Source organism: Coloeus monedula (assembly GCF_965178545.1).
Source record: "Coloeus monedula genome assembly, chromosome: 4".
Classification (NCBI taxonomy): Eukaryota; Metazoa; Chordata; class Aves; order Passeriformes; family Corvidae; genus Coloeus; species Coloeus monedula.
Genome location: NC_138784.1, coordinates 7,424,526 through 7,441,761, shown reverse-complemented (window position 1 = coordinate 7,441,761; position 17,236 = coordinate 7,424,526). Strand labels below are relative to the sequence as shown.

General features: G+C 39.3%; 1 protein-coding gene across 5 annotated transcripts in view; it reads right to left on the bottom strand.

The window, feature by feature from the left end:
* The window catches only part of SOX5 (SRY-box transcription factor 5), a gene marked incomplete at its 3' end in the record, with an annotated part of 288,287 nt that overhangs the window by 91,043 nt on the left and 180,008 nt on the right, over positions 1-17,236 (bottom strand). For 4 of the 5 annotated variants that reach the window (XM_082280570.1, XM_082280571.1, XM_082280573.1 and 1 more), the window contains exon 7: positions 3,487-3,607. In XM_082280570.1, coding sequence (XP_082136696.1) covers positions 3,487-3,607 — 121 coding nt within the window. Of the gene's footprint in view, positions 1-3,486; positions 3,611-17,236 lie in introns of all 5 variants that reach the window. The other variant, XM_082280572.1, reaches the window with a different exon arrangement.

Here is a 17,236-nt window from a genome sequence, read left to right as displayed (position 1 = left end):
CTCATAATTGAGACTGATAGTGCTGTATTTTTTTGAGCATTTCATCTCTCTGGAATGTTTTCAATCAGGTTGGAACCAAGCAGAGGAAAACTCTTTGTTTTCAGTAACATATCACACAATGATGCCATCACTGGGTTAGAAGGTTCATGAGTCCTCAGTCACTGGAACCTGGCAAAGGATGGGGGATGAAGTATCAGTACATTTCTGCCCTGTTCTTCTAGTCTACCTTAGGTATCTGCCATGAAAGGAGTCTAAATTGACCACTGCTATTAACTGCTACAATTTATTTTTGCATTATCTTCAGTCTGAATGCTCAGAAAACAAAGTATGTGTAGAGAAAACAGTGATCCTCCTTTCCAGCCCGTCTGGTAAGTCATGAGTCTTTTGGGAAGCACTGCCTGAGGAACCCTGCCACATACATACTCTGAAGCCACTGGGAGACTTACATTTGACCCTCTCTTGGGAGGTACAGGTGAATCAGAAAGCACTCCATAAGTTAATTTGGTTTTATTATTTAAGCTGAATAAAAATAAAACTGCAGTATAACTATTCATCATTTCTTCTCTTTTGCTGACCCTGAGGCTTGATCACACATTCTCTTCCGGCTGTGCTGGCTGAAGAGGCCACCACCTCCAACCACAGCCCCCTTCCAAAGGTTACGACTGTGAGCAGACTGCTTCTTTAATCCCTTCCCAACGTGTTTCCATGAAAAGGACCATCTCAGTTTAAGCAATTTTAACTGAGAGTCACTGTGGTCCCAGCCTGGACAGAAGCAAGTTTGAGGATGCTTAACCAAGAAGCTTGGCCCATATGTCTCCTTTTGGAGATCTGACTTCTCACAGGGGCAGGGTGCAGAATAGCATAAATGTCCCTTTAAACACATCTCCAACAGATATTCAGAATCAAAGAACTCTACATCACTAGCTCGTTCTGGAAACACTGGTCGTTGCAATAATTCTCTCTTCCTTCTCCCCCAAATTTTTAAATCTCCCTTTTTTTGAGAAACAGTATGTGAAAACTTTAACAGTTTTTTGTTATTTGTGACTGAAACGGAATTGTCACATGGAGTTTTTTATCATTCCTTTGTGCAGGTTGTTTATGTCATTAAATAATAGAATAATCACTAGAGAATTTCTATCAATCAGCCACAGAAAAAAATTCTGAAAAATGTAATCAGTCCGGAAAGAAGGGTAGGTTTTCCAAAAGGACTGGGGAGATGTAGAAGTGAGATTCCATTTTCATCAGGCACATAAACTAATTTTAAAACATAGAATGGCAGTCATGTAGAGACGATGCTAGTGGGGTCTTCAGAAGCTCCTAGGAAGGCTTTGCTCCCAAAAGCAAACTCAGTGAAAATCAGGCATTTAACACATTCAGAAGCTGAGCAAATTAATCTGCTGTATATTCTCTGTTGCAGTACGATGCTGGTACCCACTTCAGCTCAGTTCAAGACAGCACAGGTGACTGCACTAAAGTTTACAGTACAAGAATTTGCTAAATACCCCTAAGACTTAGATCCTAGTGCCTTTGTTACTCTTCAGTTGAAGGTTTAGTCTCCTAAATCACTCAAGCACTTAACAAAATTTTATCCAAAGCTCTCTGGTTTACAGTCAAGTAAGACTTGTGGACTGATACACAGTAGGACAAGCAAAAAAGTGGGAGAAATATGTTTTAATGATCTGTCAAAAACATTACTTGATGTGAACATGTTATGGTTTGAATGCAGCTAGGGTGTAAGGCAGCTAGGTGAAGCTTTCTAGATGTAGCTAAATGTGTATGCAAGTTTTTGTTTACACTAGATAGTGAGTAAAAGGAAGAAACCCTTTGGGCTACTTATCACTTCTCCTCAGCTTCTCAGTCAAATTCAGCCAAACATGCCAGGCAATCACCAAACACAGAGCTGTCTTTTTCCACTGGCTTCTGCTCAGTCCTAGATCTTGGCATACTGTTAATTCTAAGCCTTACTGCCAGCAGCAGCAGAAACTTTGCTCTTTTTGCCTTTTAATTTTCAAGGTTACACAAACACATAATGTCATATCTACTTCACAGATGTGAGGAACTGTAGAACTATCATGGAGTTAATGTGCATGTAGTACTGTCTTGGGGTGACAAAGAAGGGAGAAAACGACCTCAACTCCTTCTTTCCAAACCGGACTTCATTAACATGGAACTAATATAATCTGCCAGATATGTCTAACAGTGTGCTTTCCTGACCTTTTCCAGACCTACAGTTATGGTAGCATTCATAATCAGTGTGGCTTACAGTTACACATTCTGTAATGTGAATCACTACTTCTCCCAGTCAAGAGAGACCAAGTGTGAAATCACTGGAAGAACTGAATGAGACTATGTTTTGGCATCGCAGCTGTTGAGGGATGTGAAGTGTTTGGAACAGTACTTTTCAATAGTGGTCCCAGCCTATAAAATACCAGGAAAAAGGGTTAGTGGCCAAAGGAACTCAAGTTAGTGCTCAAGTACTGTGTCTATGATGTTCCGAAGCTGAAAGAAATCTGAAATTGTGGGCTAAGCCAGCTTAACTAAAGAAATCTTTTTACGTTCTAAGTTTACAAAAATGCAGCAGTGGCAAGTGCTGAGTAACTCAAACCAACTGATGAATTAATGAGTTAGTCAATGATACAGATGGATACAGAGACATGGACATAACAAACACCCATACTGGAGATAGAGAAGGATAGAACAAGCAAGTCCTGGATAACTCAATAGAAAACTGATGGCAGAGGAGTTATACAAGCAGAAGTGCGTGAAAACAAGTCTATGAAATTCATGCTCTAGCTAAGTTTATTCATGGAAATAAAGTTCCTTCATTATTTCTTAACTTGTATATATTCTAATCCTGTTGACAGGAACATGAAATCCTATAGAAGGCTTTAATAACATTTCAAAAGAAAAATCTGGGAAATGTAGGGAACAATACAAATCTTTCAAAGATTAAAAAAGTAGGTGCTATATTTTTTAGTGTTAGGCTCTCACAAATATCCTCAGAGTTCGTGTTAGTCCATCAAACTGAAAGGCATATGCTATCTTTGATCTCTGTGCAGAACCTCCGTTGAGATTAATGTGAGTTCTGTGTGAAGAAAGAGACTAGAATAGGCCCTCAGTTCACAAATAGCAAGCAGTCTGCTTCAGGAAAAAACATGTTTTCTTACAACAATGTTGAAATTTATTGGGAAGTTTCAAGTAGCTTCTCTTCAGATGCAAGTTCGTGGTCATGAGCATGTTCACTTGTCAGAAAGACTTGTCAGAGAGAAGGCGCACCTTCTACCTCTAGTGTGAGATGTTTGGCTGTTACGTTGAAACACATTCTTCATCCCTGACAACTTTTTCTCATACTGTAACAACTAATCCTCTGTTTTACACTCAACTCAGCAAGTTAATGGCTTTGTCCATTGGTGAGGTGTTACATACAGATTGGCATGAATTTGTGCCCTATACCCACTTCCAGCTAAAAAAATCTACAGGACTTACTGCATCCCGCCTTGTAGCTGAAACCAGGAGGAAGAAGGAATCCTTGCTGTGCAGCTGCTGCTAGGGTTCGTTGGTCTGGAGGGAATACAGGAATCATTAATGGAGGCAGCTGACCCTGGACCTGCTGAACAGGAGAGGGAAAATCAAACACAGAACTTTTTCGGGGGGACAATGTCTGGTAACATGCTTTCTTTCACTTCTGATCTGAGAGGTCTGGTTTGAATACACCTCTTATATTGGGGTGTTTCAGCAGCATCAACTGTTCAGCTTCACCTTCATTGCCAAACACTTCATATGAATTACATTAATCCAAAATAAACTGAAATATTCCACTAAGGCATATCTATATCCCACTTAAATTATTCCCCCCACAATTCATGATGACTCACTTATCTCTGACTGTAGGGTGGTACTTTCTTCTCTTCTACTGAACTGTGTAGCAGTATCTGTCTCAGACAGCAGCTTTCACCCTGACTGAGCCCAAACACAGACACCCCCTCAGAAGGAAAAGTAAGTGCACAAGCAGCACACAGCACAAGCCAGTACTATTTTTCTGCTTCTACACATGCACTTATTTGTACATGTGAAAAGAAAAAGTCTCTGGGATGTTCAGAAAGAAGGCTAAGACACTTTATTGACAAATAAAACATAGCTATGTCTGAAATATTAGGCATTCAACTTTGCACAGCAACTGTACACAACCATGCAAGTCAGGAAGTGGAAAATATTATATTGTAACTGGATACTGCAGGGGACTTAAGACATGAAGAAATTAGTCATCAAAGCTGGAAGTGGGCCATGGCACAATGTCTACTGCTGTTTCTTTTACCCAGTTCTGTTAATAGTTTTTAAATGCTAGAAATGGAAATTGTCTCTGTATTTCACACAGGTGAGAAACACAAAGTTTGCTGGATTAAAATGCTAAATGACTAGTTTTAATTTAAAACCCCCACTGTATTGACCAGATCAGTCAGTAAAGAAAGACTGGCTCAGTTTTTAAGAGAGCTCATCTAGATTTTTAATGGCACTGTAAAGCTGAGGCATTGGATGTAGATACGTTTTTGAAAACTACATTTTAGTTTGTGGTTGGTAGCCTTAGGTAACTCAGAAAATTAGGGTGTCAACAGACAACCTTCTATGATGAGGGGTGCAAGAAGGTGTTACTCCCTTCATTACTGCCTGGACAGTAGAACTGGCAAAAGAGAACCTGCACCAGTCCTTGGCTGCCACTGTTCAAACTGCACCATTTGCACTTAATTTTCTTTTCATTTAATCTCCTGAAAATCCAGGATGTGTCTTGGTTTACCCAACACCATTACCAGGCATAATAGTGATACAAAATTTGGGATTACCATCCCTTTTAATTTATGCCGGGACCTGTCAACAACCCTGTGTGTGCTGACTGCGTCTTTATAGTCTGAAACAATTTTCAAGGATGGAGTTCAAGAGAACTGTTGACAGAAATTCTTGCAGTGGGAGACGAAGATTGGGACTGAAGATAGAGTAGATGTAGCTCCACTCACTGAACTAGCTTGATCCATTTTTTGTTACTTCAATATTTTCCTTTCTATTCTGATCCTGTTAATTAGAAGGCATACATATTTTCAACTGAGAAAAAAAACACATAAAATGTGATTTGTTCTCTATTCCTACTCAATTATCCTAGAGCTGTCCAATACCTGCCTTTTCTTCATGAGTTTATTTTTTATTTGCTTTGTTTGAGGTTTTGTGATTTGCTTTTTTTTTTTTTTAAGACAAAGACAAAGTAACTGAATTCTTTTAGAACAAAAATGAACAGCCATGTGGAATTTTTGCATAGTACTCTTCTTCGGCAAAAAGCCACATAACTTTTTTTTTAAATGGTTTCCAAGGATGAAAGTGACTTTGCCAAGCGAAGAAGCTTCAAAACAGGACTCAAAAACACTAATAGAAAGACAGATGGTTCTACTAAGTGCTTTGCTGCCAAAAAAAATGTTAAAAAAAAGTGAAAAAAATGGAGTGATGTTATTGAAGCTGACTGCAAAGTTCTCTGATGACTGCAAATACTCTTGTCCCACTGCAAGTGTTAACTCTGCCTCCAGGGCTAATATAACTAAAGCACCACACACACACAAATTGTCATTGCCAAGCCCACAATGTAGCACAAGTCTGCACTTGATTCCAAGTGACTGCCAAACACATGAGCAAAACACCACACTGAAAAATTCCCATTTAGGAAAACATTTACCAGGAAAATGCCCTTTCTTCCTAAATCTGACCGCTGCATTTCATTTTTTTTCAAATTGCTGCTCCTCTTTAACTCACCAAGGGGCCTTACAGCCCTTAATTTCAAATGACACAACCCCGGCTGCATTAAGGAGGTAAAAAGTATAGAGTGATGAGGATGGTTTGCATGGATATAGAAATAACGCAGTCAAAACAGTGTGGTTTTCATTCCAGGATGGAATCTATGTAGCAGCACTCAGCTACACTTCATTTTCTCCTAAACACAAATAAATGCAAACATCAGTTTATTTTAATCCGATTACCTGACACAATATCATACAAATTATGGACTCTTCATTTTTATGGCTCATTTAACTACTACATCTTAACTCTTTTTATGTTTATTATTATTATTAACTGGAATTGCTAGGATACAACTGTTTCAAGTGGCATAGAATACAGGCCCTCCTTCTGAGTTTTACATCAAAGGTGTTTTCCTTTTTTTTTTCTTTTCAAGGTATTACTACATCAATTAAATCTCTCAAATGCTTTTTTTAGAGCTTACCTACCTTCCAATGTTTTCTGGATTGCAACTTCTTGATACCGCATTTCTAATTTGAATATAATGGATTGAAAATCAGAGCTATTTTCCAGGCCCTTCAATTTGTTCTGCTAATGGCCATATGCCCATAAAAAGAAATACCTCTTCAACAACCTAATAATTCATACAGCTGTCAAGATTCTCCACTGGCCAGGCTCTCTATGTGATTACCTCTTCTCACTTGTAATATCCTAAAAGAGAAAACTGTATTTTAAATCCTCACAAAATTTCCAATTTAGTGATTTAGTGAGCTATAGTTTCACCTTGTAACTTCTTACATACTTTATGATGTTAGTCTGGATGATACAGATACAATCTTCCAAGGCCCTGTTTTTTCATACTGTTGCCACTGTGTCAACCAATCACACAGTTCCCTGATTTTCCTTTTAATTTGAATGCTACATTAACTAGACTATTCTTGTTGTGCATGAAGAACTGCAGGGGTATGGTATGCACAGAAAAGGCACATAAAGCACATAACAAAGAAAGGGACCAAATGTCATGAGAGCCAAAATATTCTATAGCATCAATTCTCTAGTCAAGGAATTCAAACTTTCAAATCTCTGACAAAGTTATTTGGAACAAGAGGCAAGCCCATGTTACAGTGAAAGAAGCACTACTTGCCATTTAGTTTATGAGAAATAACACCCCTTAAGGAAGCAGATGCACAAGAGTTCAAACAGCCAAATAAACTCAAGGTTCTTTCATCCATAATGAGGACAGTAAATCATCTTCTGTAATGGCAATGTATTTTAGGACCATGAGAAACTCCAACCAAATGTAACCTAGAGCCAAAACCAAACCCAGGTGTGTTGGTTTTGCTTGTCCTGGTTTTTGGTAGCAGGGGGCCACAAAGGTGGCTTCTGTGAGAAGCTGCTGGAAGCTTCCACCATGTCTGGCAGAGCCAATCCCTGATGGCTCTGAAGATGGACATGCTGCTGGCCAGAGATGGGCCAGTTAGAGATGGTGGTAACACCTCTGTGATAAGATATTTAAGAAGAAAATCAAAACAAAGTGGGCACAGTTTTTACTAGTCAGAGAAGAGGAGGAGGTGAGAACATGTGAGGGAAACAACATGGAGACACCAAGGTCAGTGAAGGAGGGGGAGGAGGTGCTCCAGGTGCTGGAGCCGAGATGCCTCTGCAGGCTGTAGTGATGACCATGGTGAAGCAGCTGTGCCCCTGCAGCCCATGGGGATCCACGGGGGATGCAGAGATCCACCTGCAGCCCTTGGGGGAGGTGCCCATGCCAGAGCTGGTGGATGCCTGGAGGAGGCTGTGATCCAGTGGGAGACCTGGTGGAGAGAGGGGGCCCTGCTCCCAGGCTGGAGCAGCCTGTCCTTGGAGGACTGCACCCCGTGGAAGAGTGACCCGTGCCCCAGCAGTTTTGGGAGGACTGTGTGCCTGTGGGAGGGACTCACATTGCAGCAGTTTTGGAGGACTGCTGCTTGTAAGATTGGAACAATGCTGGAGAAATTCATTGAGAACTGTCTCCTGTGGGAAGGGACCCCATGGTGCAGCAGGGGAAGGACTCCTCTCCCTGAGCAGCGGAAGAAAACCTTGGGTGATGAACTGACCAAAACGCCCATGCCCTGTCTCCCTGTGCTGTCTGTGGGAAGGAGGGAGCGGTTGGGGGAAAAAAAGGTATTTTGAGGGGCTTATTTTACTTCTCATTATCCTCCTCTGACTTTGTTAGTAATAAACTCACTTTGTACTTCTAAGTTGAGCCTGTTTTGCCCTTGGAGTCTTCTCTCCAAGCCCTTATCTCAACTCATGAACCCTTCATTTAATTTTTTTTCTCTCCTCTGCCCAGGTGCAGCAGGGAAGGGTGAGTGAGTGGCTACGGTGGGTGCATGGTGTTTGGCCAGTGTCAAACCATGACACCAGGAAACCGTCATAGTTGCCACTGAAAATCCAAAAAAGAAACCACACCTAAAGAACTTAATGCAAAAACCAATATGAGCACATGACAAGCAACTAATACCAAACTACTGTTCAAGTGGGAAACTGAGCCACCCAGAGTTGCCTGCAGAGATTTTTGATTTTGAAAAGTGCCTCAATGTATCTTTATTTGTTTCAGTGCCTTTGAAAAATCTGCCCCTAAATGGCTTACCATATCAAAGGAAATTTGTTGTCAAACTTGGAACCAATTCAAGCTGCTGAAGCCTGGGCCAGCATCTTCACAAATCTGTGCATGTCCTTTATGACTTGACCATAACAAATCCAACCACACAAAGACATTGCATTCAACACAGTCACAGTTAATATTTCCAGGATTCTCAGCTTCATTATAATTGTAGTATTTCCACCTAAACTGTGCTCTCCTACCTACTTTTAGGAACATACTATGGTTACCACACCTACCTAAGCACCAAGCAGCATGTTTTTAACAGTTACCCCTACTGTTTGTTACTAGCTCCTGCTGTGACTTACACAAATTTAGGTTGCAAACACTTCACACCTACAGTTCTATTTTCTGCTAAAAGTTACGTGTGCTTTGGGTCACTAAGTGAATAGATACACAGGGAAAATAGTTTAAAGAAACATAAGGATTGCAAAGTTAGACATTCGTGGCTTAGGAAATGCCAGAATCAGGGAAGCATGCATGACATTATTTTGGTCCTTTATGCCCCTGCATCCAGACAGAATCTTTAAAGTTCAGTTTCCCTTCGAACACGACTCTTGCTTAATCTAGAAGGCTTATACCATTTCTCAAGTAACATAAATCCATACTTTCGGCAAATCTAAGCCCCTAAAATAGCAGCTGCCATTAGTTTTATCTATTTCCTCTTCATACACTTCCACCAATTTCACTTCTGCAGTTGCTTATTACATGTTTATTAGCATCAACTTTTATGTAAGTTTTCCTCTCTCCAAGGTAAATATCTCAAAGCACTTCCCAGCATCCATATATACAACATTTTCCACTGAGGGGCAAATACTGCTCATGCACCCACCTCTAGCTCTTCAGAAGCAATTCTATTCATTTTGGTGAGACTGGTGATGGATAACGAATTACTCAGTGCGGGGAAGAATAGCTGCTAAAAACAACACTCTCTTCTCGACAACCTGACAAACCTCTGAACAGTACTTTACTCTTGAACTTTTCAGAAGATGCCCTTCAGAAGCTGCATGAGCGTCTTTGCTGAAATGGACTCTTATGTGGCTTCTTCATGCAGAAGTGTGGCTAATTTTTATTTTCATTTGAGTTATTCTCAGCTGCCTCAAATAAGTTCAGATTTTACATTCCTAGAACAGTGGACACACATGAATGGTTTGATTAACTTCAAACTGTTGTATGAATATCTTCTTGCTTGTGACTTGTAAGCATCTCTTCTACCTTATAGGAAAGAATGCAATGCACATTTCACATGCTGCAACATAAATCTGTCCTTCAAAAATGACATGTTTAATTGCATTGGTCCCCCTTCCTCCAGAAACACTTGGCTCTCAGTGACACACACTCTGCTGAAGGACTAGATTCTTTAATTAGCACGTGTTGGCCCTCTTTCTCTCTACCTCACCCCCCTCCCCATGTCTATCTTAAGGGAAATAAAAATATATGTCCTCATATAACTACAATCTGCTATTTTCCCTTTCAGTGATGTTTAAAATAAGAAAAGAAAATGTTTTTCTCTTTCTCTTCTCTGTATCAGTTCCCTAAATTGACATAAGCATGTCCTGAACCTATACAGCAGGAAGCCCTGCCTATCCAGGTTATGGAATGATCCCTCTTCCTACGAGTTTGAGGTGCCTTTTTATGGGGTGCTTACTGAATGTTCAGGATGCAAAGCAGAAGGTGGATGGCATGAAGTAGAGAGGCATTTTTTCTTCCTAATCACCACCTGTAAACTCTTCTGCAGTGGATGATTTGGGCCCTAAGTATTATTCTTCCCTTTGCTGTGTATGAAGCTTACACAATTCATACCAGTACTTACCAAAATATACCCCGTCCAAACATCTCAGTTCACTCAGCAGTTCTCACTGTTCTCAAAACTGTTTGCAAACAGTGATACTGCTGGCAGAAAACATGCTTTCATAGTGGTGATCTTTTAAGGAGAATAAACGAGGGTATTTAGGGAGACACCTCCATCACCCACCACACACACCTAACACATCCTCCCCATTACAACTCCACTAGCATAGGACAGTTTTATTTGGAGTGATGGTGTGGAAAAAATGATTAGTTTGATAGAATATGGAGACAATCCCTAACAGGTAATAGTATGTATGCAACATAGCTCATTGAAAACACAAGGAACAAACTTTCAGGAAAACTGAAATGCATATCAGGGAAATACATAAGCATTTTTTTATTTTAAAAAAGCAAGGCTTTTCAGGCTGGAAACTTTCCACCTTTGCTCAGTCCTGCAAGAGAACCCAGGTTCACTACCAGCATTCCTCTCAAATTCATCTCATCATTAAGTCTGTAAATGAACACACATTTAGCCTTTTAAACTAAAGTGCAGCAAAGTGCCTTAAACAGCCAAATAATACAGACAGTAGCTGTTTGCATAATGAACAGCTTGTTGATAACTTCCTTCCAAGGCCTTCCTCCTCCAGTTCATGCCACAGAACAAAACGCAATGTTGAGAGACAAACCTCCAGCAGCACTTTGCAGGACAGAAGCCAAAAGGACCTTTCACATTAAGGAACAACCCTTGGACACTTCCAAAGGAAAAAGGCAGTGTTACTTGTTCATTTCTGTAACTAAAATAAAGAACTTCAAAACATTTTTTTTTAATATTTGATTTAGTATAGAAAAAACATAGAGAGGAGGAAAAGCAGTAAGATGACTTTTTTGCGTTTGGGATGAGGTTTAACAAGTATTCATGCTTGTGCAATGTAGCATGTAAGTTACCTACAGGGCAATTTGCCACAAAGGTATTGGAACCAACAGCCTAGCTGAAGAGAACACCTGAAATAAAAAGAACATAAACTGGAACTCATTTCAATAGGCAGCTGTTTTAAGACAAAAGCCTAAGAGTTCACACAGGAAGGGCTGCTCCAGACCATACAACACCCCAGTGAGTGGGGCTCTCTGGAAAAATCAGGACTTTCAGAGCAAGCAACTGTAATTCAGGTAACAGCTACACTGGAAGACTCAAGTGCACTCTCAAAAGAACCCTTTCTAATCCAAGCTCAAGAGAAACACTAAAAATAATTTCCTCTTTTGTTTTTATAGGAGAAAAAGATTCATTGTTTGATTGAGCTACTTGTTTCATGAAGAGCTTGAAGTTAGCAAATGGGCTTTTGAGGTAAGATGACCACAGTTTTGGCCAAACTGACTTACTTCACCTTACTTAATATTCACACAAACACTGTGTTTCTCATGGCATAGCTTCCAAGCACCCGAGCACCTTGTTCCAATGTTAGTACCCTTCCTAGAAGAATAAACGAGGACTGTAAGGGAAATCTGCTACAAACTTTTGGCTGTCAAAACAGCTGATTTATATGCTGTATTGTCCTCTATTCGCGTTTTTGTTGGCTACCAGCAACTTACTCCTAAGTACAACTGTTATATAGCAAGAGTTAATCTGCAAAGTCACTTCCTTCAAAGTGGAAAATCTCTGAACTTCCATTAATGCCTGATGCTACCTTGCAGTGTATGACAGAGCACAGAGTTTCCATATGCCTGGCTAATGCTTTTCCCAATGAGGTCTGGACTAGTGCTGATCGCTCCAGCAGTAATCTATCCAGTGAAACATTTGTCAGGGAAAAGAAAACAGGTGTGAGGTTTCCTGATGTGACTTAAAAGACAGCATGCAAGATAATTCCTTGAGCAGCACGTGTACTCTTTTCTACAGTTAGCTGATCTATGATAGATGGGTTCAGTTATTCAAAATATAATGAACTATGGGTTTATTTGTACATGCCAGAAAGAATCAGGGATAAAAAGCAATAAACTTCCCTTGTCACTGTTCATAGCAGCCTTTCAGAAGTCATCTCTATACTTGTTCCTTCTGATTTTCTACACTCTGTTTAAAAGGACTGAAGTGGCTGAGTTTTGCTGTGTGTATGTTAACCCAGCTCTCTTTCTTTTCAGAGTCACTTCTTTGGTGACCCAGTGCTCTCATTTTAACAGATCCAAAGTTTCTGTGCAACAGCATCATGGCTTGCTGTCAAAAGAGCTCCAGAAAGTAGGTCTGGTAGGAAGCACTGCTGCAGAGGAAGCAGGGAGAAGCAAACAGGGCAGTTTTGCTAACAGGAGATGTTTCTATTTGAGGTTGTCTGAGTGGTCAAGAGAGGTGTGCAGAATCAAGGAGACTTTTCCTGTAGGAGCACAGGTTTTTTCAAGGTTGACTCTGCAAATCTTAAAATGATAAATCAATAGCTAGTTTATAAAAACAAGTAGGAATGGCTCAGAACTGGCATGGGATTTAGAGAGGGGGAGAAGAGGAATCATCCAAAAATTACTTTTCAAGAACTTCCATGAATGTTGGAAGTCAACAGATTCAGTTGCAAATAAGGAAATGAATAAGTAAATGAATAGGAAATAAACTCTAGTGTTACATGCCATCACAGGCAGGAAGCCTGGCTATTTTCTGACAGATAAGCTTTGTGACCAAGGAGAAATGCTCCACTTTGCTATCTTTTCAGCGCTTCTGAGGAGCTTTAGGTTCATCCTGACACCAAAGTATTGTTGTAAATGTTTTCGTGCAAAGGATGCAAACAGGACCATAGAATACTCAGCTATAAAACTGCCCAAAAAGGTTTTCAGGTTGAGAATGCAGCTTACGTAATTTATTCTAAGTAATTTTCTAAAATAATTTCTAAATTGTTTCTAAATATTTTCTAAATTTATTCTAACCATGGTTCTTACTCCTGTGTAGACTGAAGTAATGCAGCTTTTGGGGAGTGAGCCTATTCACAAAACATTTCTTCAGTGCATTTTCCTGAAAAGATCCAGAAATGGATGGCAAGAGAAAGGCTGACACCATTACACTTAATAAAGTGGTATTTTTTGTCATTTGAAGTTATTCTGAGGCATCTGTCTTAAGGCCAGCTGCTAAACATCCCCCTTTACCCCTTGTTGATTTTTCCGTAATATATTCAAACACCAGTAACTAATCATTTTGATGTATAAATTGCAGTGGTATTTTTCCTGTTCCAAAACCCCAAATTCTTAAACTGAAGCAGGGAGAACAGTTCAAATTAGGAAACCATTGCGCTCAAGATGGTGTAGAGATGATGGCCAGTTCCATGATCTCATTTTTGACACAATGTTAAGGGTATTCTTTCAAACAAACCCCTAAGGTTTCAAGATGTATTTTTCACTCAGTATCCCTTTGACAAATAGAATATCATTAATTAAAAAAAAATGCAGCAGCTTCAGTGTGTAGGTGACGGGGAAGAAATAGGGGTTATTTAATATCATGCAGTGGGCAGAAATTCAAAACCCATTCGGCTGCAATGCTATAAACAAACAAGAAAGTCTTATCAAAATCATCCAGTTAAAATCATACCATCTAGAAAAAAAGAGAAAAAATAGACTCAAGGGACTAAAAAAAAAAAAATCAAAGTCATTACCTCCTCTTGTTTTAAATTGAAAGGTTGAGACATCGTTAATAAAACTGTATACAATCTAATGCACTAAAGGGAAAAAAACATCCTTCATGGTTTGATCAGTGTAGGCTCTTGCAGAACTGGCTCTGCTCATATAATCTTAGACTAAAATCCACTGACTAAACACTTTGAATGACTCTTCTTTTCCCCCCAACTTTATTATTATTAAATCAGATACATGTTTCAGTGTAAGTGTGGTCTCCAGTGACATCAGTTTCAGAGCACAAGTAGTTACAACAGCTCGTCATTCTTTTCTGAAGACAATATATTATTATTATTATCATTATCACTATTACTATTGTATATTGAGTTTTATTGCTTTCTATAAGATCTTAAAAACCCTTGCATGATGAACAAATGGCCAGGAAAACTCTGACCACATGTTATTAGAAATCCTCGCAGCAAACACAGCTTTAGTATTGGACAGCCTCTAATTACTGCCCAGGGAAATGCATAATAAAGACCTCTTTTCAATCTCTCAGCTGTTCAGACTTGTTTCTGACTGTCCCTTCTGCCAGTGGAATTGTTCCTCTAGCAGAGTTCAGGTTTACCATCAGAAGTTTGATTTCAAAAGCAAAATGGATTCAAGTTGCAGAAGAAATACTATTCCAACAGATACATCACCACTCTTCCATTCATGTCCTGATGCTTTTTGTAGCCTTGTTACCAAAATCCTCACAAAAAAAATGTTCTTTGCAAGTTTTGTTTGGGAACATTTTTTGAATAGGACTGAAGACAGTCTCTAATTTTGTGCCTACATTTTAGTGACAGCAATACAGTTAAAGCACAATTAACTGTAGATAGAGTGATAAAGTTTAGACATCTCATCATCTGATTTCTGTGTGCAGTCAGGTAAGCAGCTAGCCAAATTCTGCACTTTTTTACTCCACTGAATTGTAGGTACAAATGATTTTTGATTGCCCAAAACATTTTATCTTTTTTCCTTTCCTGTCACCTTCAGTTCTTCCTTGTCTTCCTCCACCTGTTTTATTATTAAAAATATGAGGAAAACCACGAAAAGGAAAAAGAAGAAAAAAAAGAAGACTATATGCAATTGTTTTTTTGGCACTTGTAGATAGAGACCATGCAATGGAGAAGAAAATTGTCTACCTCATAAGGGCACCTATCATCATAAATCAGTTTTTAATTTTCCTGGTGGATTACAGCAATCAGATAAACATTTGCTGCCTGCCTCCCCTTGATATTGCTGCTTGAATGGCCTTGACCCAAGATGTGGTTGGGTGTGGCAGCCCTACCTGCCTTACAATCCCAGACAATTCCTGATGGGTGTGCAGAAGGGGCAAACAGAACAGCATTCACAGAGCACAACATATGCATAATGTATGAAAAGCAGGATCTCACTAGAGGGGGAAAAGTACAGCATAATGAAAATGAATAATATTTGGGTATTTTCTTCCTAGTCTGAAGTAGTTCTTGAATGTGCAATTTTTTTTTCTGGCTTGACTGCCTTTAAATATATACATACCATACTCCTAGACGAATTTTTAAGCCACTATAGGTATTAGAGGACATTTACATGTGATTTGCATTTTTTTTCCTCTCCCCGTGGTTTTGGTAAGTCTTCCAAACCTAATGACTGTTCTTTTGGCCAGCAACATAAATGCTGTAATCACACAATTATTGTGCTGGGAACAGTTTAATTCAGCATTTTGTTCTCAACCACAGAACAATTACTCAACAATTTTGGTTAACCATACTAGCTCACTGCCTGGAGAGGAAGCAGAATATTCACAAAATCTATTGTCTTACATAAAGGCAATGAGCAGATTCTTATCTATTATAACTTTCCAGCATCTCTTTGAGGTATTTCCACATACTCCCCATTAATGAAAATAAATTATTAGCAGCACACTATATTAGCATATTCATCTCTACCTGTTGAGTGCTTTTAATTGTGCATTTGCATACTAAAGGGAAAGATAGATGGGATGTGTCTAGGAGAGAAGCATGTAAGGGAACACCGTAAAAAGCTCCGAAATTACTACAGTGATATTATCCATCTCTTCCAAGCATAAACCTTGGGCATTCAGGCTTAATTTTAAAGTTCTGCTCTTAAGGCATTGATTTCTCTTTAGTAATAAAAGGAATTTCCGGATCAATTGATCTATTCCTAGTACTGCTTCTATGGAAAGATTGACACCTAACAGGCTTTGTGTGGTAGACCTGACTCACAATAAAGTGAACAGAAGTTCTGAGACCTCAGCAAGAATGTATTTAAGTTAGTTAGCCAAGTTATCAGGATCCTTACAAATTTTCTGCTCCAAATTTCAGTTCTGGAAGCATTTTACCCAAGCAAATATAAATATTTTAGTAATTTCATTTCCACTTTTGTTTTTTGTTTTGTCTTGCCAGTCACTGGGAGTATTTTCATTCAGAGCTGTGAATCTGAAAAGTACAACTCTGGCAATGCTGCTGAACAAGTAAAATTAAACTAATTTGACAAAACTGACTCAATAAACTTAATTTGATAGTTATATAAGAAAGGAAACCAGCAGTAAACATGATGAAAACATCAAGCAGTATTTAATTTTTTAAAATGCCTTTAGCTTTTAAGAAGAATTTAGCTCAGAAAAGGGACTTTCTAACAATTATTATTTTTAAGGGCAAAATTTGACCTGTAGGAACTTTATGTTGAGTCCTTGCTCTGCTGAAGTCAATACAAATTGACCCCAATGGCACTCAGCAGAAACAATTAAAAAAATCACTTCAATTTACCAAAAAAGCGCAAGGCATCCATGGAGCAGAAGACAGGCTCAAATGTCATCATCAGCAGGACACTGAGCTATGACAGTTTTTTTCTCCATTTATGACATGAGCAGTACATTTTGTTTTGCTTAAAGCCCAGTTTCAGATGTGGAGACAGGCCTTGTCTCTTACGAGGTGGGGGAGACACAGTGGGAATTGCATTAAGGGCACAGAAATCCAGTTCTTTCCATGTCTTAAACTTTCACAAGGATACTTCATTTAAAGAAAAGAAAAAATAAATAAAAAAAGGACTATCCCCCTTTTTTAACTGCTGTATGTGGGAAAGGAAGCCACTACCTTTCACAATCCTGCCACTCTACTTCAGGCACCTTTCCGGTGCTGCCAATGCTGCTCTGCCTCATTTCTGGACTGTAATGACCCTTAGGCAGGAGCTCAGCATTCAGGTGTTTAACCCTGGGCAGATGCAGGGCATGCACAAGAGAAACACAGAAAGTGCTCAGATCACACCAGCAGGTGCTGTGTATGTTTAGATGCCCTCAAAGCTTCAGATCTGAGGCTCTTACAGGGTCTGTCTAAAGGATGTCTGGACAAGACATGCATGGGAACTCTGAAGTGCTTTTGGGTCTCTCCATTTGGATGTTCCCAAAGACTA